Raw genomic sequence first — 27,953 nt, forward strand, 5'->3', positions numbered from 1 at the left:
TGTTCATCCTTTAACTAGTAAAGAGTCGCCAATAGAGATATCTCAAGAGGTGAGCAACCTAATAGTCTTTTGATTGGATATCAATCAAACAAATTCATAAAAGGTTGGAGAGCAATATCGTGAATTAAGGAGAAGTACTCGTGTACGAAAAATAAAAATATTAGGACCAGATAAGATTGATTATGAAAGTATTTCCTTTTACCTTGTAGAAGGAACTACTATGTTTCCTCTTATTTTACAAGTGAAAAATGATCCTAAAGCATTTAAAGAAGCTATGGCTTCTCACGATGCTGCTTTTTAGAAATATACTATTAATTATGAGATGTATTCTATTATGTCAAACCATACTTGGGAACTTGTGGATTTACCTTCTACCTCTAAACATATTGGTTGTAAATAGATATTTTATAGAAAGTATCATATAGATGGTATTCTCCAAATATTCAAAGCAAGGTTAGTTGCTAAAGGATTTTGACAAAAGGAAGGAATAGATTATTTTGACACATATGCTCATGTGATTAGGATCAAATCCATTAGAATTGTTTTTCTAACTTTAGCATCATTTTTTTATCTTTATGTTCATCAAATAAATGTCAAACGGTATTTCTAAATGGAGACCTTGATGAGAAGGTGTATATGGAATAACCCAAATGGTTTATTCTATCGAAAAATAAACATAAAGTATATAAGCTTATTAAGTCATTATATGGTTAAAAGCAGGTTCCAAAATAGTGGTATGAGAAATTTGATGCAACAATTCTTTATAATAGATTTGTTTACAATGTTGCAAATAAATATGCTTATCTTAAAACTTGTGATGACTATATGGTGATAGTTTGTCTTTATATTGATGATATGCTAATAGTAAGCAATAATATGAAAGGTATTGTAGAAACAAAGAGGTTTCTATCTTCAATGTTTAAGATGAAAGATCTTGGGCAAGTTGATACCATACTAGGTATCAAGGTAAAAAGAAATAGTGGGAGATATGTTTTGAGTCAATCTCATTATATAGAGAAAGTAATGAAGAAATTTAGTTACCTAAAATTCAAAGAAGCAAATACTTCATTTGACCCAATTATCAAATTAGTCAAGAATGTTGGAAAAATAGTGGCTCAATTAGAGTATTCAAGTGTTATAAGAAGTCTTATATATGTAACACATTGCACAAGACCCGATATAGCATTTATGGTTAGTAAATTGAGTAGATTTACTAGTAATCCAAGTGTGGAGCATTGGAAAGCAATTGAAAGAGTTTTTGGATACCTTAAATGGATGAAAGATTATGGCCTACAAGACTCAAAATTGTTAGGAACGATTCGGCACTAAGAGGGGGGAGTGAATTAGTGCAGCGTATAAAAATCACGTCGGTTCAAAATTTCGTTTCGATTAAACCCATTTCGGAAAGATATTAACTTGAAATCGTATAAGAGCATAGTGAAAGCAATAAGAAGGTAAAGCAGTTTACAGTAAAGGTAAATTGCTCAAAAAGAAATACAAACTGATTTATATTGGTTCGGTCGCTATGACCTACATCCACTTTTGATTCCTACTCCGTCGAGGCCACCAGCTTCCACTACCAATCTCCCTTCAATGTGCGAAGATCAATTACCCTTACAACTCGATTCTTCTTTTGATATGTCCAAGAGAGAACCTTTACAACCCTCTTCACTCCTCTCTTAAACAAGACTAACACTCAGAGCTTGAGAGGAGTTCTCACAAGATTACAACAATGTTTTTATTTTTTTTTGCTCTCAATTCTTGTATTTGTTAACCAGGGATGAGAGGGGTATTTATAGGCCTTAAGTGGATTCAATCTTAGAGCCTAAAAATGTCTCATCCTCGATTTTTAGGATACTGGTGGTACCACCGACTATATTGGACGGTACCATCGCTTGTAGCACTGACACTAGGCAGTACTACCGTCTAATCTGACGGAACCATCGCCCGACACCCTACCACTAGGTGGTACCACCGCCTAGTCTGGTGGAACCACTACTTGACAATCTCTCGGAGACTGTTTCTGCGCGGTACCACCGCCTGACATAGTCTCGGAGATTGTGCCACGACGATGCCACATGTTATGTCACTATTTAGGCCTTTCACTTGGCCCAACATAGCCCAAACTTGGGCCCAATTGACCCCTAATTGAGTTAGCCCAATTCTAACCCAATTATGTGCTAACTATAAATTTTAAGATATTTACTAATCTAAATAAGTCCGTAAGTCTATGTTCCTTCCGGCGAGTTCGAGCGATCTTCCGGCGAACTTCCGATGATCTCTCGACAATGTTCCAAAGGACTCCCGGCAAGCTCCTGGACTTCACGATGATTTTCTTGGTGAGTTCCTATAAGCTTGTTTGACAAGCTCCTAGACTTCTCGGTTAATTCCAATAGAACTTCCAATAAACGTCCGGACTTCCGAAGAACTCTTAAACTCCCAACGAATTCTCGTTCTTGACTCTAGGACTTCATTTTGCTTTATGCCTTGATTGCTATCATAGTTAATCCTGCACACTTAAAACCTACTTTGATCTAGACAATTATTACAAAGCTAATCAAATGTTGTCTATCATGTCATTGGTTCATCGATGCCTCGTCTGATTCTTTGGCGCATCGTCCTCTCTTGCGGCCTATTACCTAATCAGCCAGTTGACCTCGGCAACTCTGATTTCCTCAATGCAATTTTTGCTCTTCTTGGCTTGATGCCCGATTCCAAGGTCCGAGGCATTCTATCGATATGTCGACCGATCCTTTGACTCGACGTCCAATCTTCTAACATGTTTTTCTTCGGCCCAACATGATTCTTCCTATTTTAATTCTCTTGGCAAGTTTCGACAAGCTTCTTTAGCAAGCTCCTAGACTTCTCGATCAATTCCAGTAGAACTTTCAATGAACGTTCAGACTTCCGAAAAATACTTAAACTCCCAACGAAATCTCGTTCTTGACTCTGGGACTTCATTTTGCTTTATGCCTTGATTGCTATCGTAGTTAATCATGCACACTTAAAACCTATTTTGATATAGATAATTATTACAAAGCAAACCAAATGTTGTCCATCATGTCATTGGTTCATTAACGCCTCATCCAATTCTTCATCACATCGTCCTCTCATGTGGCCTATTGCCCAATCGTCCAATTGATCTCCACATCTCTAATTTCCTTGGTGTAATTTTTGCTCTTCTTGGCCTGATGCCCGATCCTTCAGCTCGTCATCCAATCTTCTGACATATTTTTCTCCGGTCCAACATGATTCTTCTTGCTTTAATTGTCTCTCCCTGATCGAAGCTTCCTGCGTCACTCAAAATGCAGATCAAATCATAAACACAATCAATTGGTTTATGCAAAATATCAAAAATTGTTTCACAAATAGAAACTCGATTAAATTCAGTTTTATCCAAAGCGCAAAATAAAGCATTCATAGCTTTAGCATTCAAAGAGAAAGTCTTATTCTCCAAATCATTCCAATCATTCATTGAAAGAAAAGACCTTCCAAATCCGTTTTCAATAATATTCTATAAATCAAGGTTCAAAGAAAGTAAGAAAACTCTCATACGAGTTTTTCAATAAGTGTAGTCCATCCCATTAAACATGGGAGGACGAATAATAGAAAAGCCCTCTTGAAAGCCAAAAAGAGTCATTTCTCTTGGGTGTTAAACCAAACGAGAAATAACATGGCTCTGATACCAACTGTTAGGAATAAGTCGGCACTAAGAGGAGGGGGTGAATTAGTGCAGCATATAAAAATCACATCGGTTCAAAATTTCAGTTCAATTAAACCTGTTTCAAAAAGATATTAACTTGAAACCATATGGGAGTGTAGTGAAAGCAATAAGAAGGTAAAGTAGTTTGAAGTAAAGTTAAATTGCTCAAAAAGAAATGTAAACCGATTTATAGTAGTTCTGTCGTTGTGACCTATATCCACTTCCGATTTCTCTTCCATCGAGGCCACCAGTTTCCACTACCAATCTTCCTTCAATGGACGAAGATCAACTACACTTACAATTTTATTCTTCTTTTAACAAGTTAAGGAGAGAACATTTACAACCCCTTTCACATCTTTTAAACAAGACTAACACTTAGAGCTTGAGAGGAGTTCTCACAAGATTACAATAGCATTTTTATTTCTTTTTGCTCTCAATTATTGTATTTATTAATCAGGGATATGAGCAGTATTTATAGGCCTTAAGTGCATTCAAACTTGGAGCCTAAAAGTGTCTCATCCCTAATTTTCGAGGTACTAGCGGTACCACCGCTTGTGCTGGGCGGTACTACCACCCAATCTGGTGGTACCATTGCCTAATAATCTCTCGAAGACTGTCTAGGTGGTACCATCACCCAGACTAGCGATACCATCACCTAACACAGTCTCGGAGACTGTGCCACGACGGTGCCACCTGTTGGGTTACTACTGAGCCTTTTACTTGGCCCAACACAGCCCAAACTTAGGCCCAATTGACCTCTAATTGAGTTGGCCCAATTTTAACCCAATTATGTGCTAACTACGAATTTTAAGATATTCACTAAGCTAAATAAGTCCATAAGCCTAGATTTCTTCCGGTGAGCTTCTAGCGATCTTTCGATAAACTTCCGACGATCTCTCGGCAATATTCCAGTGGACTCTCGGCAAGCTCCTGGACTTCATGAAGATTGTCTTGCCGAGTTCCTACGAGCTTGTTTGATAAGCTACTGGACTTCTCAGTTAATTCTAATAGAACTTCCAATGAACGTCCGGACTTCTGATGAACTCTCAAACTCCTAATGAAATCTCGTTCTCGACTCCGGGACTTCATTTTGCTTTATGCCTTAATTGCTATCATAGTTAATCCTACACACTTAAAACCTAGTTCAATCTAGACAATTATTACAAAGCTAACCAAATGTTGTTCATCATGTCATTGGTTCATCGACGCCTCATCCGATTCTTCGTCGCATCGTCCTCTCATGCGGCCTATTGCCCAATCGACCACTTGACCTCCGCAACTCTGATTTCCTTGGTACAATTTTCACTCTTCTTGGCCCGATGCTCAATCCATGTCCCGAGGTCTTCTATCAATACGTCGATCGATCCTTCAGCTCGTCGTCCAATCTTCTGACATTTTTTCTCCGGTCCAACATGATTCTTCCTGTTTTAATTGTCTCTCCTTGATCGAAGCTTCCTGCGTCACTCAAAATACAGATCAAATTATAAACACAATCAATTGGTTTATGCCAAATATCAAAAATCGTTTCACAAATAGAAACTCGATTAAATTCAGTTTTATTCAAAGCGCAAAATAAAGCATTCATAGCTTTGGCATTCAAAGAGAAAGTCTTCTTCTCCAAATTATTTCAATCATTCATTCGAAGAAAAGACCTTCCAAATCCATTTTCAATAATATTCTATAAATCAAGGTTCAAAGAAAGTAAGAAAACTCTCATACAAGTTTTTCAATAAGTGTAGTACATCCCATTAAACATGGGAGGACGAACAATAACAAAGCCCTCTTGAAAGTCAAAAAGAGTCATTTCTCTTGGGTGTTAAACCAAACGAGAAATAACATGGCTCTAATACCAACTGTTAGGAATAAGTCGGCACTAAGAGGGGGGGGGTGAATTAGTGCAGCGTATAAAAATCACATCGGTTCAAAATTTCGGTTCAATTAAACCCGTTTCAAAAATATATTAACTTGAAACCGTATGGGAGTGTCGTGAAAGCAATATGAAGGTAAAGCAGTTTGTAGTAAAGTTAAATTGCTCAAAAAGAAATGTAAACTGATTTATAGTGGTTCGGTCGTTGTGACCTACATCCACTTCCGATTCCTCCTCCATCGAGGCCACCAGCTTCCACTACCAATCTTCCTTCAATGGACGAAGATCAACTACCCTTACAATTTTATTCTTCTTTTGATAAGTTAAGGAGAGAACCTTTACAACCCCCTTCACTCATCTTAACAAGACTAACACTTAGAGCTTGAGAGGAGTTCTCACAAGATTACAATAGCGTTTTTATTTCTTTTTGCTCTCAATTATTGTATTTATTAATCAGGGATAAGAGCAATATTTATAGGCCTCAAGTGCATTCAAACTTGGAGCCTAAAAATGTCTCATCCCTAATTTTCGGGGTACTAGCGGTACCACCATTTGTGATGGGCGGTACTACCACCCAATCTGGTGGTACCATCGCCTGACAGTCTCTCGAAGACTGTCTAGGTGGTACCATCACCTAGACTAGCGATACCATCGCCTAACACAGTCTCGGAGACTGTGCCACGATGGTGCCACCTGTTGGGTTATTGCTTGAGCCTTTTACTTGGCACAACACAGCCCAAACTTAGGCCCAATTGACCTCTAATTGAGTTGTCCCAATTTCAACCCAATTATGTGCTAACTACGAATTTTAAGATATTCACTAAGCTAAATAAGTCCATAAGCCTAGATTTCTTCTAGTGAGCTTCTGGCGATCTTCCGATAAACTTCCGACGATCTCTCGGCAATATTCCAGCGGACTCCCGGCAAGCTCCTGGACTTCACGAAGATCTTCTTGCCGAGTTCTTACGAGCTTGTTTGACAAGCTCCTCGACTTCTCGGTTAATTCCAATAGAACTTCTAATGAACGTCCGAACTTCCGACGAACTCTCAAACTCCCAATGAAATCTCGTTCTCGACTCCGGGACTTAATTTTATATTTTTAAAATATAAATTCATCATTACATGTATGATTCTAAGTCATTATTCATAATAAATCATACCATGCATGATCATCATTATACCTTCTCCTCCTTTTTCATCAACAAAAAGGAGAAGTGCATCTAGTAAGTTTTTGATATATAATTTTAAATCATTGCATTATAAATATAATCTTAAGTTTTATCATCATGCAAGCTAGTAATTTTTTTTCTTCTATTTTTAGAAATGTAATTTTTTTGCTTCCTTACAAAGCGCAAGCTAGCAAAATTTTATATCATTTTCAACATCCAAGCAATAATTTTGAGTTTTACAAGTTTGTAAATTTTGCTAAATATGTAAGTTAGTATGTTTGCTTTTCTTTACGATAATCAAACTAGCAAGTTTTTGAAAAGAATGTCAGATAGTAAATAGCAAGTTTAGAATAGGCAAACTAGCAAGTTTTTCATATATAAAAGTTGACAAAATTTTTGCATCTTTTGTAATCTTTTTGCTTCTCTTTATGAGCAAACTAGCAGCTTTTGCTTTTCTTTGAGATGCACAAGTTAGTAACTTTTAGCTTCTTCTTGCATATACCATCATGCAAGCTAGCATATTTTATCTCCCCCTTTGTCATTATCAAAAAGAAGGGAAGAATATAATTTTGTAATTCTTTTTCTCTTTGCAATAATTTTCAAAGTATTATAAAGATAAATAACAAATTTACATCAATATTTCAATCATTATTCCAATTATAAAAAATAAAAGATCAAGTCATGATTTTTGATATATCTCTTCTTTTGTATATAGAAGGAATGACAAGGAAACGATCTTGATTCAAAAATAAAATTCAAGTCTAAAAATCGAGAAATCAATAGCATGATCCGAAAAATGTATAGGAAGAATTCATGTATTTGGAAGATCTAATATATCTAAGTTTATCATTCAAGCCAGCAAAAAGAAACATATGAGATCAAATGATATAGTATCTTGATTCATGCATAAGAAATCTCAAGTTATAAATCTCAAAAAATCAAGATAAAGCGCATTCAAATTCAAATCGTCAAATCAAAATTATTTTCAAGAGATTCATAAAAAAAGACAGTTAGATTCATTAATCTCTCTTTTTTTCACTAATAATTCAATTATATTATGAGATATACAAATCATGATCACAAAGGAGTCATATAAAAATCATGACATGAAGGATATTAATATGAAAGATCAATTCGTGAATGATTCGTCTTGACAAATCTCCTTTTTAGAAAATAATGAATAGAATCATAGGAGATCAAATAACAAGATCTTGATTCATAGAAAAATCTCATGTATCAAATATCGAGAAATCAAGATGATGAAAAAAATATCACAGGTTATAATCAAGAGAAAAATCATCATTTATTTTCAACTCATTCAATTTGTCAAATCAATATTACTTGGGTATGCATGATACCAAAACATGGTTTCAAGTCTTCAACATATAACATGCATAATTATAAACCATTACAAACTATTATCAAGGTCATAGTTTGTTTGCATAAGTCTCTTCTTTAGTAAATGGCAAGAAGAAATCATCAAAGATAGAAAATATTTTGATTCTCATCAAAGATAGCTCAAGTAGGGAAATCAAAAGAAAGTTTATGATTTGGTTAAAAAATTTTCATTCAAATTCAAATTATCAAAATCACTTTTTAAAAAATTCAATGAAGGCATCGTAAATAGATTCACCCGAGAACTTGATTCATACATAATATCTCAATTTATCATGAATCTTAAAAATTTTAGAGTATCAAGTGAAGGAATCATGATTCGTGTGACAAAAAGATTGTTGATTCGTGTATTCAAACCATTATTACTTTAACTCATCATGCAAAGTTTTGAAATGTAAAATCATCAAATATGATACAAATATTTATTTTCAAAATGCATTCCCTTTTAGTTGTTTCAATTTAAGTGATTTGATTTCATACATGTCCTTGTCTTTTTTTTTTGCCAAATCAAAACATATATCATCGTTTAAAATGAAAGTGTAAGATTTATTACAAAAATCATCGAGATCAATAAATCATAAAAATCATCATGTATAACAACTTTAAAATCTCATGCATAGAATACAATCATCAAGCATTGTACCAAAACTTTTAATATTTTCATTACATCATTATACAATATTAAATCATCAAAATTGATTTTACTAAAGTATTTTTAAAACCATTTTGTTTGTTATAGTAATGCATTTTTCTTTTTAAGTGAATCTAACTTTTCATGCTTAGTGCTAGGAATTAATATACAATTGCCATACTCAAATTTAATTTTTTTCAAAATCACTTAGAAAGAGAAGCATGATATTTTTTTATTTTTATTTACTAACTAATTTAAAAATAACTCATGAAAAGGCATCAAGTAATTTCAAAATAAAGTAAAGGGGTTTTGGTTACCTCGTCGTCAAAAACCATTAAGGCGTAGTTTGCCACCTTGTCTTTGTTGGTTTGCTTCTCATCATCAGATGAGCTTGATTCGTCCCAAACTGCCTTGAATACTTTCTTCTTCTTTGGCAATTTCTTCTTTTTAAGCTTATTTTTATTATTTAATTCTTGTTTTAAAAGTTTTTTAAGCTTTATTGTTATAAGTTCAAGGTCATCATCATCATTACTCGAGTCATCACTCAAGTTGTATTTTTTTATTCGAAGTGTCAAATCATTCCTATTCTTTAGTAGGTGGTTCTTATGTTTATCATATTCAACACAAGTCATGTTATAGGTTATCAAAGACCCAATAAGTTCTTCAATCGAAAAATGGTTCAAGTCCTTTGATTCTTATATTGTCGTTACTTTCAAGTTCCAACTCTTTGGAAGGGATCTCAATATTTTGTTAACGATTTCAAAGTTAAAAAAACTTTTACCAAGCGCTTTTACACCATTGACGACATCTGTAAACCGGGTGTATATGTCTCCAATGGTCTCACTTAGTTCCATCCGAAATAATTCAAAATTATGCATCAAATAATTAATTTTCGAATCTTAACTTTACTAATGCCTTCGTGTGTGATTTCAAGTGTATGTCAAATATCAAAAGTCATTTCGTAAATAGAAACTCGATTAATAGTTTTATCCAAAGCACAAAATAAAGCATTCATAGTTTTGGCATTGAAAGAGAAAGTCTTCTTCTCCAAATCATTCCAATCGTTTATTGGAAGGAAAAGATCTTTCAAATCCATTTTCAATAATATTCTATAAATCGAGATTCAAATAAAGTAAGAAAACTCGCATGCGAGTTTTCCAATAAGTGTAGCCCATCCTATTAAACATGGGAGGACGAACAATAGAAAAGCCCTCTTGAAAATAAAAAAGAATCATTTCTCTTGTGTGTTAAACCAAATGAGAAATAACGTGGCTCTGATACCAACTGTTAGGAATAAGTCGGCACTAAGAGGGGGGGTGAATTAGTGCAGCGTATAAAAATCACATCAGTTCAAAATTTCGTTTCGATTAAACCCATTTCAAAAAGATATTAACTTAAAACTGTATGGGAGCATAGTGAAAGCAATAAGAAGGTAAAGCAGTTTATAGTAAAGGTAAATTGCTCAAAAAGAAATGTAAACTGATTTATAGTGGTTCGGTCGTTGTGACCTACATCCACTTCCGATTCCTTCTCCGTCGAGGCCACCGACTTTCACTACTGATCTTCCTTCAATGGACGAAGATCAACTACCCTTATAACTTGATTCTTCTTTTGACAAGTTTAGGAGAGAACCTTTACAACCCTCTTCACTTCTCTCTTAAATAAGACTAACACTTAAAACTTGAGAGGAGTTCTCACAAGATTACAATAGCGTTTTTATTTCTTTTTGCTCTCAATTCTTGTATTTGTTAACCAAGGATGAGAGGGGTATTTATAGGCCTCAAGTGTATTCAAACTTGGAGCCTAACAATGTCTCATCCCTAATTTTCGGGGTACTAGCAGTACCATTGCTTGTGTTGGGCGGTACTATTGCCCAATCTTGTGATACCATCTCTTGACAGTCTCTCGGAGACTATCTGGGTGGTACTATCACCCAGACTGGTGATACCATTGTCTGACACAGTTTTGGAGATTGTGCCACGACGGTGCCGCTTGTTGGGTCACTGTTTGAGCCTTTCACTTGGCCCAACATAGCCCAAACTTAGGTCCAATTGACCCTTAATTGAGTTAGCCCAATTTCAACCCAATTATGTACTAACTATAAATTTTAAGACATTCACTAAGCTAAATAAGTCCGTAAGTCTAGGTTTCTTTTGGCGAGCTTTTGGCGATCTTCCGACGAACTTCCGATGATCTCTCGGCAATATTCCAATGGACTCCCGACAAGCTCCTGGACTTCACGATGATCTTCTTGGCGAGTTTCGACTAGCTTCTTTGATAAGCTCATGGACTTCTTGGTCAATTCCAATAGAACTTCCAATGAACGTCCGGACTTCTGATGAACTCTTAAACTCCCAACGAAATCTCATTTTTGACTCTGGAACTTCATTTTACTTTATACCTTAATTGCCATCATAGTTAATCCTGCACACTTAAAACCTACTTCGATCTAGACAATTATTACAAAGTTAATCAAATATTATCTGTCATGTCATTAGTTCATCGGCGCCTCGTCCGATTCTTCGGTGCATCATCCTCTCTTGCAGCCTATTGCCCAATCAGCCAATTGACCTCGGCAACTCTGATTTCTTTAATACAATTTCTGCTCTTCTTGGCCCGATGCCCGATTCCAAGTTCTGAGGCCTTCTATCGATATGTCGACCGATCCTTCGACTCGATGTCCAATCTTCTGACATGTTTTTCTTCGGCCCAACATGATTCTTATTGTTTTAATTCTCTTCCTAATCAAAGCTTTTTACATCACTCAAAACATAGATCAAATCATAAACACTATCAATTGGTTTCATCATCAAAATCCAAGATTAAACAAAAATTTCTTACTATTTTAGAAGGATATGCTGATACAAGTCGGATATCGAGTTTAGAAGATAGTAAATTCACTACTAGTTAGATGTTCACCTTGCAAAGTGGTGCTATGTCTTGGAAGAGCAAGAAACAAATGTGTATAACTCACTCAACTATAAAATCAAAATTTATTGCTTTTGTGGAAACAAAAAAAAAAAAAAGGTTAAATGGTCGAGGGACTTTCTATTAAAAATTTTATTGACATCTAAGAGTGTGAATTTAATTTCTATACTTTGTAATAGTCAAGCCGCTTGTGCGTATAGTAAAATACTTATAAACTCTAACAAAATTAGGACTCTAAACAATTTGAATCTAATTTAAATTCTTAAAATACTTATAAACTCTAACAAAATTTATGATGTATTCATATTTTCTAGATGCTCATCTCTATGTTATAAGAAAGGCATTAAGCATCGAGATGTTAAAAGTTAATTGAGAAGGGAATTACAGAAGCCATGAAGGCGGGAGTTAACATAGTACACTCATCAACTTTACGTCCTCGTCAAGGCCCGACATAACCCAGATCGAACCCTAGCATAGTGCTAGGTAGGCTCTGTTACCAAATGTCACGATGAGCCAACTGGCCAATAACTCCATTTTGGTCCTTCAACCATGGACCAAAATACTTAAGCGGGAGTTAACGTAGTACACTCATCAGGCCCATATAAGCCAATCATACATATTGTCCACTTCCGATGTGGAACTAATGGGATGTTACAGATTAATAACCTTAATATCTAAAATTTTATCTCAATAGTAGGAAACATTTGTTAAGAAAAAAATAATGCTAGTAAGGTAAAATATTGATGATGTTCTTATCTCATTTGATCTATTTTGATGATATTTTGATATCATTTAATCCATGTCAATGATGTTCTTATAGCCATTAGAGGTAATAGAAAATCTTGTAATGCATGTCATTATTAAGTTATTTGTTGAGGTCTCTAAACGTAAGACAGACAAGAGCAAATATGAAATTTACTTCCCAGAGAGATGTATAATGCCTATCTGTGCATAATCATCTTTTTGTTGAAATATCAGAGAAGTGGACAAACGGCATAACAGGTTATCTATAAATTTCTTTAGTATCCATCTCCCTGTGGTGGAAGAAGTCCAATCTGATTAATCAGGACAGAGTTGCCAGCCCTACTAGGGATTTGGGTCGAATAGACATTAGAGATGTGAATGCTAAACGAATTACTCCTCATCTTAACAATGATCCTAGTCTCTGGGTTGAAAGTTTTTGATGCTTAACTTAGTCCATGAGAGAAAGAATCATTCAAACAAGTCTTTTAGGTCTAAGATCTATTTTTTCTGAGATGCTAGATCATCTTAAGACAGGTAGGTCTCCACCCAAGGTCTGAGGTTTTGCTAGATAATTTGCCTCCTAATGCTTGACCTACTTTCATAAACATAAATGAGGTGAGACAACTCACTTTTATTAAAGAACTCATTAATTAACCATGATCGAACTTACTCATCCTATTTTTTTATTTCATCATGAACTTATCAATAGTATAATTAGATTACACCTCCCTTTTGAGTTCCCGTAAGAAAAGTTAGATATGGATCATTGAATCTTTCCAGTACAAGTTGTGCCAAAAGCAGACACTATGATAAATAAATAAATAAATAAAAGTTATCAGGATGGTTGACTATTTTAAAAGGTGATGTGGGAGTTTGTGGTTGCCCAAAGGTCCAAATTTTCATTTGGTAATTGTTATTGGAATAGACTTCCAATTTCTGATTGTTTTGCTAGATTCAATTACACTTGGATTGCTCGATGGGCTGTTTGCCATCCACACAATGATGAAGTCAAAACTTTTTATTTGGGAACGTTCTTTTACTGTCCACTTTTGGACTATAGTCCAACAAGAACTTAGTCTCACATTCTAATAATTAATGGAGAGGAAAATGATTACAGTAAATATCATATCTCGAAAAACATTATGGTTGGTAATTAAGAGGTCTTATTGCAAATTCTCTATAGCTTTTGTGGTGCAATCAAATAATTCTCATTTTCACAAGCAACAAGAAAGGCCTTGATCAATTTGGACTAGGAGAGTTGCTACTACTCATAATTATAATCATATTTAAGGGATATGGCGAGGACTTTAATACGAAGGGTATTCACATTTAAACATATAATAAATGATATATCTGATATAAATATGTTACTCATTAAGTCTGTTGTTTGATATTGTTAGGACAATATACATAATTATGGACGAACAAAGATTGCAGATGCTATTCCTAGCGTAGGTAAATAGATCAAATAGGCTTATTGTCTAGTTATCATCGAAGATCTAAAGCAAGCATTAACTGAGTAGATTAAAGATATGAGGGTATTTTTTGATACTAAATTAGTGGTTAATCTTGTATGTTGGCAATTAAAATCTCTAATTAAGGACACTTGGAAGCTTTTGTCGTAAAAGTAGTGAATAACACATTTAGAGAGAGTCCAATCTTTTGGAGATCTCATGACCGTATGAGCTTCCTACAGTATGAGGTTTCAGAAAATCTCATGCCGGGGGAACTAATTTCAATAATATTTTATGTTATTTTTTATCCATCAAGTGGGTAATTAATAAAATAATTTTATTTTTAAAAAATATTATAAAAATACTAATTAGAGAATCTTCAATTTAAAAAAAAAAAAATAAGAAATAAAAATCAGGTGATTACAGAAACTGTAGTAAGCAAACGTGGGTCTAATGTTCTTCATGAATACATCCATCTCCCTTCAGCTGATACAAGGAATTCATCAGTCTTTTTCTCTTGTGACCCATTGTCAAACTTTCTATCTATCTATCTATCTATCATCCAAAATCTCGTCTTCACCAACAGATATACTCCACTTCTCTCCTCCCGTCACCCACCTGTCTCTTTCTGTGACCTGGAATCTCTGGTATATCTGATATCTCCGTCTATATATACCGTCCTCTACCCCAATGGAGGTGTGTCCCATGCCTTGGAAATGGCGGAGGCGGCCATGGCAAAGTCTATAGAAATCCCAGACTGTTGCTACCCAAAGGAGCCTGTCCTGGTGCGCCCAAGCAGCAGCAAGCCCAGGCACACCCTCTACCTCTCCAACCTCGACGACCAGAAGTTCTTGAGGTTCTCCATCAAGTACCTCTATGTGTACAAGAGATCGGTGGGGGTGGAGGCCCTCACCACCTCCCTCTCCAAGGTTCTCGTGGAGTACCATCCGCTTGCAGGGAGGCTGAGACCCGTCGGCGAGGACGGCGAGAAGTGCCAAGTGGACTGCAACGGCGAGGGAGCGCTTCTGGCCGAGGCCTATGTCGATCTCACGGCGGAGGAGTTCCTGCAGGGCTGCGGAAGGCCCAACAGGTCTTGGAGGAAGCTCTTGTACCGGGTGGAAGCACAGAGCTTTCTTGACGTCCCTCCGCTCGTTGTTCAAGTGAGTCCTCCTCTTCTTCTTCTTCTTCGGCTGCTTCTTTGTTTCGATATGCTATATTGCAGCGTACAAAGATTGGCATTAGCTTCGGGTGTTCATGCTCTGCTCTTTATTGGAGCATCAATCTCATTATATGTCAGATTTCAGTAAACCTGACATATAATCACTGCAATAATTTTCTTGCTTTTCGAGAAAATGACTCAACCTTAGCTTTTCCACTGTGTTATCATGTTGGGAGTCAGCTTTCCCACCACTAACGGTTGGTGCACCACCAATGGAGAACATATCGATTGAAGCAGCACTAAAACTGATCAGAGATCACCATCATTGCTAATCTGCTGTGTGTGTGTGTGTGTGTGTGTGTGTGGAGCAGGTGACTCATCTAAGCTGTGGCGGCATGATCCTCTGCACCGCAATAAATCACTGCCTTAGCGACGCCATCGGGACGGCACAGTTCCTCCATGCCTGGGCGCTGCTCGCCGCCAAGCCTGACGCCAATGTTCCCGTGAATGCCTTCCACGATCGCTGCATTCTAAAGCCTCGAGTTCCACCGGAGATTGCCTTCTCCCACCCCGAATTCAGTAGCCCACCAGCACAGGACTCCCACTCCGGCGACCTCTTCCAATTCCTTCTCTCCCAGCCATTAGTCCCCGTTTCCTTGACCTTTACCCCCTCTCAGATCCTCCATCTCAAGAAGCAGAGCGTTCCCTCCATCAAATGCACCTCCTTCGAAGTCTTAGCCTCGCATGTATGGCGCGCCTGGATTAAGTCGCTTGATCCTCCAGCCTCTCTTCGCATCAAGCTCCTATTCTCCATGAACGTGCGCGGAAGGTTGAAGCCAGAGCTCCCCGGCGGCTACTACGGCAACGGGTTTGTGCTGGCGTGCGCGGAGACGTCGGTGGAAGAGCTGGTCACGTCCAACGCGCACCACGGCATTAAATTGGTCCAAGAGGCCAAGAAGAGAGTGACGGGTGAGTACGTGAGGTCCATGATCGATCTGTTGGAGGAGAGGAGGGTGAAACCCGACCTGTCATCGAGCTTGGTAATCTCTTCGTGGACGAAGCTGGGGTTGGAGGAGTTGGACTTTGGAGGAGGAAGGCCGCTTCACATGGGTCCGCTGGCGAGTGAGATCTACTGCGTGTTCCTGCCAGTGACCGGAGATCTGCATGCTTTCACCATGATCATGTCAGTGCCACACGAGATTGCAGATCGGTTTCAACAGTATTGCCGAAGGGGCCTCGATGATGATGATGATGATGATGATGATACGGAGAAGGGAGGAAGTGGGTAGAGTTGAATGCTGTGTAATCTATTGTGTCTTTCCAAGTCATACTTTGGATATTGTGGGATTCTTCTGTCCGATACTCGAAACGAGAGAAGACGTTCAAATCACCAACTTTGAAAACTGTTGTACCGACTTCAATCAATAAAAGGAGCAATAAGTTTTTTTATCATTCATCGATTAATCTTAGTTATTGATAAAAATTTGAACTTCCAACTTAAATTTAAGTTTATTTAAAAGAGTTATTTCTCGTATTGATTTCCTCTATTTACGTACACAATAATAAACATCGAGCCACGTTGATGATGATAAAAATATATATATGGATGACAACAAAAAGTGCCAGCTAATAAGAGTAGCATAATGAGTTAGCAAATCCCTCGAATGGTTCATGGGAATCATGAACTTTACTAATGGCGTAAAAATCCAGCCGTATCTGCTTGTGTCGGGTTGTGTTGGGATCATTCATTCACATGCCTCCAAGATTTGATTAATTAGTTAAATTAGGAGGAGGAGCTACATTATTCCAATATTATTTATAGTTGGGCATCTTCCTCGACCACCGGTCATGCTCGTCCCCTAAAACACTCTCTCTTCCTTTTTTTTGACCGGCAAACAAAAATGCCTTCAACCAAGTTGGTCTTATTTTGATGGTTACTATGCTGTGTATGTCTAATAGACTACTGCTTGCTTGAAGAATCGTCTCTCGTTTTTTTACCTTTAAACCCCTCATACATATATCCTGTCACAAGGCCTTGATCTTGTATATATTAATAATTACTTCAAGGTTCGTGTATATATATATACCCTATCGTTTAGGTATATAACCTTACCTAGTTGATGTTTACATGAGAACACTCTAGACCATGCATTATTGTCCGTGTCTTTTGCTCTATTGGTCAATTGGCAAGAAGAGGAGAAGATTGCTTACGACGCTCAATAATCTGCACAAATACCCATTAAAAGTTAAAGAGAACGCTAAAAACTGTTCAGATTCTATAGCATTGCGATAGCCTAAAGATAATATTATTAGTTTGGTTTATTTTAGGCCTAATGCCACATTTTAACCATAGCTAACTTCATAATTATTGATCGATTGAGATACCATTGGGACATGAGTATAAATGTGAAAGATATTTGGAGTGCATTAAACCAAATACAAAGAAGACAAAGGTCATATACACCAATTATTATAATACTAATTTAAATTATATGACTTTTAAATACACATGAATGATTTGTTTGATAGTGATATTTCTATTTACCTTTGGTTAAATGTTTGAAATTTCATCTATATATATATATATATATATATATATATATATATATATATATATATATATATATATATATATATATATATATATATATATATTATATATATATATATATATATATATATATATATATATATATATATATATATATATATATATATATATATATATATATATATAAACATTAGTATGAACTAAGCATTTAAAATTAGGGTGTTGGATTTAAAAAATCAATTTTTTTTTTCTCTTTTGGTTTGATTAAAGTAAGATAATTTGAACAAATTTGGATCTATCTACTCGATTAGTCCGATTCAAATAATTAATCTATTTATAATTTAAAATAATTTAAATACATATATTTTAAATTAATAAATTTAATTCAATTGATCCAAATTAATTATATATTTTTAATTATATGACACGATAATATTTGTGAAATTGAGATCACGTTATTTGTAAAATTGAATATTTGAGTTAGTTTAATTAATCAATTTGAATTGATTAAGGACTTAGAACAGTTAATTGAATCGATATTTTTTAAATTAAAATTGAGTAAACCAAATCAAATAAGATACCTTATAATCTTTAAAATCAAAATATTAGTGAATGAGTTCCGATCGAATTGGTTCCATTCTTATTTAGTTTGATTTTTCGATTTGATTTGAACACTTGTATTTAAAATTCTAAAATCATATCATATATTACTTTTAAAAATATTAAGTAGCTAACTAATAAATAGCTTCTTCCTTCTCCTCCTTTCAGTCGATATTATCTCAAATTCCTCTCAACCCCTTGAGATCAACTTCGTCCGTAATTGACCAAACTCTCTACCTTATCTGTTCTCTTTCCTCTCCTCATCAAACATCTTTACCACTCTCCCATCATCACAACCCATGCAACCAACAACCATCAAACATCTTTGCTTTTTGGCTTTTATCCCTCTCCCGATGTCACAGTAGTAGTGTTATGCCCACTAATCTCTACTCACACTTTTGTCATCAACAATAAGCCTATCCACCTCGATTTGCTTGACGTTACCCGCTTCCATCCCATCGTCACTGCCAATCATCGACGACGACAGCCTCTCCAGTTGGTATCAGGGAATACAACTTCTGATCAGATAACTTGGAATTTCTAACTAGTAGTAACTTTAGGAATATTTCAACATGAACCTAAGATTCCCAATCGAAATAATATTTGTTTTATTATCAAGAATATAAAGGAAATAGTAGTAAGATCAACATGAGCATAACTTGCTGGAACAGACTATTCTTTTTCTTTCTTATACTTGTCAATCAAATCTTGATTAAGTTCCATTTAGAATCAAATTTGTCTGCAATCATAATTGAATTGGGTTCATGATTTAACGATTCTAAACTAACTCAAATTTGAAATCATATGGTTCGACTTTGATTTTCAAAATCGAAATCAACGATTTTGAATGAAAAAAGAAATATATATATATATATATATATAATTGGATTCTATATTATAGTGGTCAATACTTCAAACTTAAAATCTAATAACCTGGTTTAAATCTCAATAAAATTTATTTATTTTTTCTTATTATCAATTGTAATAAATAGGTGTTTCGAAACGGAACTACCGATTCTAAAATTGAAATCGTCCGAAATTGATCTGATTCTAATTTTAAATTTTATATAACTAAAAAATCAATGCGGCCTAATAATAACATGATTGTAAAAAAAAAAAACTGCATTTGGTGTTAGATCTCTTTTGACAGAAATGTTTCCTAGTAGAATTTAAACATCACATGATTAGTTAGCGTGGCAAACTTGAACACTGATTCTTGAAATATATGTATTGTTTAATATCTAACCACGTGAACAGCTTTGTTCCATCAACTTCTTTTTTTATCTTGTCAAAGCATAAGGCTGCCATGAATGAATGTGGACTTTGAGGATGAGATTAAATGCTGAACTCTTTGTTTCCATGTCATTCATTATCTGTAGTTTTCCTTCCCTAGTCAGTCACATTGCATTGCATGCAGATCTCAAATGCCACAAAGGCAGAGATACTTCTCCTTTCACTATCTTATGTGCCCCTCCCTCGCACACTGCTGATGGTGGCATACTATAGTTAAATCCTTTGCCGACATGAAAGACTATCTATTTGTTGGATGTGATTGCAAGCACGTACATACATTAATCAGGGATATGGAGGAGGGGAGGAATCTCATATGCTGGCATAGGAATTAGTGAGGCCTCTTTAGGTGGAGGAGGCCATATACATCGAAGCAAACCCTAGTCATCATCCCACGTCAAGAAGAACTCCGTCTTATTAGTTTAACACACATTGACATCTCACATGCATCTCCGTTGAATGTCAGACATGAATCAGAGATATGGGAAAAATATGTTAAAGTGAAGTAATTATTGTATCAAAATAGATTCTTCATCAAAATATAATTTGATATCAAAATACAAATATCAATCGGAACAACAAAACAGTAGAGCAATAAATCAATCATACGATGAGACCAAATATTTTAACGTGAAAAACTCAATATGAAAAAAATCACGGGATCATAATCCACTTTAAACTTCTACTATCAATAGTAATGATAATAAGTTTACAATAAATCTTTTTTAAGTAGCAAGAAGATCATAATAATATCAAGATCATATATCTTCGCTCAAGAATAGCATACATTCATCAAATCTAATCATAAAAAAATTTAAATCTCATAAAATAAATATAATAGGAAAGTATTTCAGAGAAGGTAAACTATAGATCAATACCGTTAGGATTGTAGAGCTTGTTATAAGAATTCTCTGTATAAAATTTGGATCAAAACTGATAACATTTGACAATTGATCGTCAATTAGAAAACTCAATATCCTAATTTTTTTCTTTTTTTCTCTCTCGTCTTTTGGCTTTCTGCCCGGCCGCTTGCTGCACACGTTCACTGCTTTTTCTCTCTCTCTACTTTTCTATCTCTTTGCGCCGCCACCACTTGCTGCACGATCTCGTTGCACCAATTGCCCTCACATTCTTTTTTTTCCTTTTAGTTGCTGATTATCCAAACTCACATATGTACTCCAACAAGAGCCTCTATAACCTCATTAACATAACTTATGTGCTTTTAATCATAATGCTTGATGATTCGATGAGCACCTCAATGACCAAATAATGATCAATAATTTTTTTATAATCGACCCATAGATTAACTTCAAGCGTTCCACGAGCTCCCTGTAAAAAAGGTTAAAGCACACTTTTTAGACTATTTCGAATACTTTAATTACACAATACATTTTGACTTTTCAAATCTTCCAATTTTGTTAAGTATCAGATTTATCTTTGTCCTGATATAAATTTTGTAAGATTTTTTTGAGACTAAGTAAGTTTAAACACTAAACTTGAATTGCCTCGTGATATATTAGATAATTAAAATATATGATAATAGTGTCATTGTCGATGTCCACTAGTTTAGATTACTAACTAACATATTAGAATCCTGCAGTGGGTTCAAATCTCCTTATGAATCTGATTAGTGACTGTATTTTGGAGCAACCGTAGCATAGTTTTCTGAATAGTAAGTTACCTAATTCACCGGATGATTACTGTATTCGAATTCCTTTCCATGGTGATGGATGACTATCTTATGTCCATTCACATCTCATGTCCTTTTATCGCTTCACATCATTTTCGCTCTATAAAATGGGTTATAAGAATCAAGGTTTTAATTTATATTGTTTTCTTTCAACAAGTTTTATTGAAAAAAAAAAGAATTAACTTTATATACAAAATTTTGTTTGGAACTTCTAATCATTACCGTATCAATCTTTGATGGTCCTGTAGTTGATAATGATATGAACTTACTTACTCTTTGGGCCGTCTCAGTATGTTGTGCAACATCAGAAAAGATGCTTCAAACGCAAATTACCCATTAAAATCAACGGACTCCTCATTATGAACACATCCAATACGATTAGATGGCTTTGATGGGCCTCCATTCCGATCGGTCCATAGGTGTAGCTTCCTTGGTCTTCTCGACTCCATCACTAAGGTGTAGCTTCCTTGGTCGGGAGTCGGGAGTGCGTTTAGTATAAAGAGATATTATAGAGGTTAAAAAACTCGAAATAACTAAAAAATAAAAAAGAATAATTCCAGCTTTGGATGTGCACATTATCATCTTATCAGCTAAGACAAGCAATTTAGTTACCGTATAAAATTAAAGAAATAAGGAATATATTTAAATTAAATGGGTAAATTTTAAAAAAAAACTATTACTTTGAGTTTTTCTTGTACAGTATAGCAAGCCTGAAAAATTCTCACAGACTATCTCTGATTACATGAAAACACTATTTTATCCTTTTAACATTGAAAAATTCCTACATGCAATATCGACCATAATCGTGCCTTCGCCCACATTTGTCACTCGCCCGTTGACTTTCGTTATGGTTGGTTATGGCCCACACGCGAGGTAGGAGGGGATACAAGGATCATAACTATTTTCGCAGACCATATTAGCCTTCTTTGTGTCTATTAAACTTGCTATCACCTTCTCACTCCTCCCTCACTAATGATCATCGATGTGAGGTTCGCACAAGGGTTAGCAGGCGAGCCCTCCTTCCTCGCATGAGGGCCATGGTTGATTATGGGGGGGTTGATGGGTAGGGCTATCGAGCGCGAGGAGAGGGGGGTAGTGTGCGAGGATAACCGACAAGGCGGAGGCAAAATGGAGGGTGATACTGAAAGCATAAAATCTATAATTATGCTATATCTAAAATATGGAAATAACTTATATGCCAGGATTGAAATCAAAATGTATAGATCTAATTACGATGCGTACATTTTGATGTCATCTCTTGTGAGATCTCAGTTGATCTGCTAAGCACCGTCTTTAATCCAAGATTGCTGTAGGCAGCCAGCCACCGATCCAAAGTGCCACCGATCCAAAGTGCCATCTGCAAGGAGTGCAAGGAGGAGTAGATCGGAGTAGATCCTTTCTCCTCTCTTCCTATCCTTTCACAGGACCCACACTAAGAGTGATGGATTTTGGGAGAAAGAGGTTTTTGGGGAAATTGAAATCCCTCGATGGAGAGGTGCGTCTGTACGTAATGCCAACGCTCTAACACTCTCTCAACCTCTAGAGGTCCTATCCTTTTATAGGTGAGAGCAGAGGGTCTACGATGAGATCTCAGGAGATTTCCTCCCATCAAGGTTATCTCCCGAGGAATCGTTCCGTAGTGGAATTCAAAATCAAAATAAATAAAACAAAATTTGTTTAAAAAACCAATTTTACCTAATTGGATTCCAAGGAATTTTGAAAAGCATTTTATACATGGCCATGTTTTTTAAAATAAGTCAATAAGTCCAATAAACACAATAATACTATATTAAGTCCAACTATCAATGCGAGTCATAGCGGTTGTATTTCATCAATGTCATACTCCCTTCTATGTACCACAACATTGTTAGTCTTTCCTAATATAGTCCATAATGATCCATGTAATTTATCTTGTCAAGACAATCCTGTTATTACATTCAACCATAATATGCATAAACATAAATGTAAACAGGATAGCAGAAACATATAATTTCAATTAAGCAAAAAGAATGTCAATAATAGCATCAACATAAACATGCATCACCATATCCTTTATGTTAGGATCGGAGCGGCACTAAGAGGGGGGGGGGGTGAATTAGTGCAGCGGATTAAAACGTCAGTTTTGACAAATCTTTCGTACGATAAAAATCGAACTCGGAAGTGCTTAACTTGAAAGCGTATTCATAAAGTGGTGCAGCAAAGGTAATGAGGAAATAAAGCACGTAAGAAGGTTTGCAGTAATGTAAATAGCAATAATGAAATGCAAACCAGAGATCACGTTGATTTTAAAGTGGTTCGATCAAATGACCTACATCCACTTGCGAGGCCCTCTTCGATGAGGCTCCCACCTTCCACTAGCAAATCTCTTGAAAGGGAAGGGCAAATACCCCTCTTACAACTTTTTACAAGCGGTTCAATCTCTTACAGATTTTCAGCAAGAAAGAAGGAGGTGAACACTAGAAAATTGAAAACAAGACTTGCTAAGACTTTTCTAAGACCTTTCTCTCAATCAATTGCTTCTCAAAAAGTTGTAATCTCAGCTGAGATTTGAGGGGTATTTATAGGCCTCAAGAGGATTCAAATTTGGGCCCCAAAATTTGAATTCTTCTTTGGTTCCCAATGCTAGCGGTGACACGGCCTGTCAGTGGCGGTGCCACCGCCTGTCAGTGTCTGACACTGACAGTGGACTGGCTCTCGGGTGCCGGGCGGTGCAACCGCCCAGTCTGGCGGTGCCACCGCCAGACCCTTCGGTTCATTGTTTGGGCTTTAAATTTAGCCCAAACCAAGTCTAATTTTGGGCCCAGTTGGCCCCTAACTAGGATATAGGATTATCTTTTAATCCTAATCCTAATTACATGTGAACTACATAATTAAAAACATCCCATGCAAGTTTTCAACCGCGAACGTCGAGTCTTCTTCCGGCGAGCTTTTCGACGGACTTCCGATATGCCCTCGGATTTCTTCCGACGGACTCCCAGCAAGCTCCCGATCTTATGACGACTTCAACGAGTAGCCGAGCCTTCTCGGTGATCTCCGCGAACCTCCGACGATCTCTTCGGCGAACTTCCGAAAATTCCGACAGGTTCCCGATTTCTTCTCGGTTGGTTCCGGTAGCATCTCCGACGATTCTTCGGACTTCCGAGATTCAACAATCTCCCCCTTTTTTATGATGACAATCAATTGATGACGGAGTTAAACGTAACTCCCCCTATCTATATGCCATATTATGAGAAGATATAAACACTTGAATTTCATCCCATTGAATTCAAGTATAAACCGATAAGTTCTAACCGTAGAACTTATCGTTATTCTCATTAGGCAATAGTAAATACGAAACTTCGATGAAAATCATTTTCAAGTCAAATGATAAGGGACGATTTTTACTATGACAGGAGATAAAGATTTTTAACATAAATTTCATGATATAGATGTAAGGCATGCTTTCAATATGATCAATCAATCTTACGATATTCTCAAAGATTTTACAAGGCATATGAGATATTTGTATTATACAAGCTCTTGTAATTCATATAAGTCATACTATCGAAATGGTATAAGTCATCACTTAGTCATCATTTCTCCCCCTTTGTCATCAACAAAAAGGGAATGAGACTTGAAGCACATAATTTGTGATTATAACACCAGGAATTCAGCATTGATCATACAAAAATTCATCATTCAAAATTAAGCATGCTAAAATATTTACGCAGAGTTCATCTTAAAGGAAAATTCAGCATTTATCAAATCTATTTTTTCTATAAATAATAATAATTGTAGGTGTACAAAGAAGAGATTGTGATAAAAAAATTTCAAGTAGTAACTCCAATAAGTCAAGATCATAATTCGAATACAAACTCATTCAAATTCAAATCGTCAACTTGAAACTCATAATCAAGCCATCAAAATCAATTTCGAGATTCATAAAATATCATAAAATCATTAATCTTGATCAGATAGGAGCGGGGTTTGACTCAAGATAGGATAAGGTAATTTAATGTGTCATTTAGAATCGAAAGAGAAGGATCAAATTCATTCGAACAAGTTTATTCATTCGAACAAGGAATGGAGAGAGAGGATGAAAAACTTTACGAAAAATCCATTCGAACAAGTTTATTCTTAGGGACAATTTAACATACCTAATTCACTTCTAATGAATTCAAATTGGTCTTCATTCAAAGCTTTTGTAAATATATCTGCTAATTGATGCTTTGTGTCAATGAATTCTAGAACAACATTATTGTTAAGGACATGATCGCGTATGAAATGATGCCTAACGTCGATGTGCTTAGTTTTAGAGTGCTGAATTGGATTTTTAGTAAGATATATGGCACTAGTATTATCACATTTTATGGAAACGTTTTTGATGTGAATTCCATAGTCTTCTAATGTATTTTTCATCCAAACAACTTGTGCATAGCATGCACTTGCAGCAATGTATTCGGCTTCCGCCGTAGATAGTGCAACTGAATTTTGTTTCTTGGAAGTCCAAGAAACAAGTGCATGTCCTAAAATTTGGCATATTCCGAATGTACTTTTTCTATCTATCCTGCATCCGCCAAAATCGGCATCTAAATAAGCTATTAAATCAAATTTTTCAGATTTTGGATACCACAATCCTATATTTGGAGTTCCTTTAAGATACCTAAATATTCTTTTAACACTTTTAAGATGAGATAATTTAGGATTAGATTGAAACCTAGCGCAAAGTCCTACACTAAACATAATATCTGGTCTAGTCGCGGTGAGGTAGAGTATACTACCTATCATTCCCCTATATGTTTTTTGATCGAAATTTTTACTATTTTCATCCATGTCTAACTTAGTCGAAGTACTCATAGGGGTGTTTGTTGCTTTTGAATTATCCATGTTAAATCGTTTTAACAATTCTAATGTATATTTAGATTGGTTAAGAAATATATCATCACTAAGTTGTTTGATTTGTAATCCCAAAAAGAAAGTTAATTCACCCATTAAACTCATTTCAAATTCATGACTCATATATTTGGCAAATGATTCACATAGTGATTCATCCGAAGAGCCAAAAATAATATCGTCAACATAAATTTGCACAATAAGAAAATTATTTTCAAAATATTTGATAAACAATGTAGTATCAACCTTGCCTTTGGTAAAATTGTTTAAAATAAGAAAGGAACTAAGCCTTTCATACCAAGCTCTAGGAGCTTGTTTCAAGCCATAGAGAGCCTTAGTCAATTTGAATACATGATTAGGAAGAAGAGAATTTTCAAATCCGGGAGGTTGTTCGACATACACTTCTTCGGAAATAAAACCATTCAAGATAGTACTTTTGACATCCATTTGAAACAGTTTAAAATTATTACTACTAGCATAGGCAAGGAGCATCCTTATGGCTTCTAATCGAGCCACAGGAGCGAACGTTTCTTCGTAATCGATACCTTTTTCTTGGTTGAAACCTTTGGCCACTAATCTAGCCTTGTTTCTAACCACGATACCATTTTCGTCTTGCTTGTTTCTAAAGACCCATTTAGTACCAATGATTAAATGGTCATTAGGTCTAGGAACAAGCTTACATACCTTATTCCTCTCAAATTGATTTAATTCCTCTTGCATTGCAAGAACCCAAAAATCATCTTTTAAGGCCTCGTCAATGCATTTAGGTTCGATTTGAGAGAGGAATGCAGTGTTAGCACAAAAATTCTTGAAAGAGGAATGAGTTTGAATACCTTTTGATGTATCTCCTATAATTAGCTCCTTTGGATGAGCATCTATATACTTCCATTCCTTGGGTAAGGAAATTTCGGAAGAAGGTGCATCCAAGTTGCTATTTTGAGGAGGGGGTTCATTTAAATTCAAATTATCAAAACCAAGATCATCATCAAAATCATTTTTCTTTAAATTAGAAATTTCATTAAAAACTACATGAATAGACTCTTATATTACTAAGGTTCTTTTGTTAAAAACCCGAAAAGCCTTAGAAACGGAAGAGTAACCAAGAAAGATGCCTTCATCGGATTTAGCATCAAATTTTCCTAAGGCATCCCTTTCATTCAAAATAAAGCATTTACAACCGAAAACTTTAAAATAGGAAATATTTGGTTTTTTATTATTCCATAATTCATAGGGAGTTTTTGATAGGGATGGTCTTATTAGGACCCTATTCATGATGTAGCAAGCCGTATTTATGGCTTCGGCCCAAAAATACTTGGGTAGACTATGTTCATTTAACATCGTTCTTGCCATTTCTTGTAGGTTTCTATTTTTTCTTTCAACTACTCTATTTTGTTGGGGATTCCTCGGAATGGAGAAGTTGTGGTTGTATCTATTAACTTCACAAAAATTTTGAAAGTCAAGGTTTTGAAATTCGCCACCGTGATCACTCCGAATTGATGAAATCATAAAACCTTTTTAGTTTTGGGTGAGTTTACAAAATTTAGAGAAACACTTAGAAACAATCACTTTTGTAAGCTAAGAAATAGGTCCAAGTGTATCTACTATAGTCATCCACAATTACAAACGCATATTTGCTTCCTCCTAGACTTGTCGTGTCAATTGGTCCAAATAAGTCCAAATGAATCAATTGCAATGGTCTAGTGGTGCTAATTTGAGTTTTTGGTTTGAAACTAGTTTTTATTTGTTTACCTAGTTGACATGCATCGCATACTTTGTCCTTAATAAACTTTATATTTGGAATTCCTCGCACTAATTCTCTAGATGAGATCTTAGATATTAGTTTCATGCTTGCATGGGCTAGTCTCTTATGCCAAAGCCAAGCATCATCATTTAAAGCGGA

At 35.6% G+C, this 27,953-nt stretch overlaps 1 protein-coding gene across 1 annotated transcript; it reads left to right on the top strand.

Moving 5' to 3' along the window:
• The first annotated feature begins 14,572 nt into the window (after positions 1 to 14,572).
• On the top strand, positions 14,573 to 16,502 carry LOC135645144 (alcohol acyltransferase 9-like). Its single transcript, XM_065163240.1, has 2 exons — positions 14,573 to 15,051; positions 15,422 to 16,502. Exons 1-2 carry the CDS (start codon positions 14,608 to 14,610, stop codon positions 16,337 to 16,339), a joined length of 1,362 nt encoding a protein of 453 aa, XP_065019312.1. The 5' UTR covers positions 14,573 to 14,607; the 3' UTR covers positions 16,340 to 16,502.
• Positions 16,503 to 27,953: the final 11,451 nt, after the last annotated feature.

This window comes from Musa acuminata, chromosome BXJ3-8, assembly GCF_036884655.1.
Source record: "Musa acuminata AAA Group cultivar baxijiao chromosome BXJ3-8, Cavendish_Baxijiao_AAA, whole genome shotgun sequence".
Taxonomy (NCBI): domain Eukaryota; kingdom Viridiplantae; phylum Streptophyta; class Magnoliopsida; order Zingiberales; family Musaceae; genus Musa; species Musa acuminata.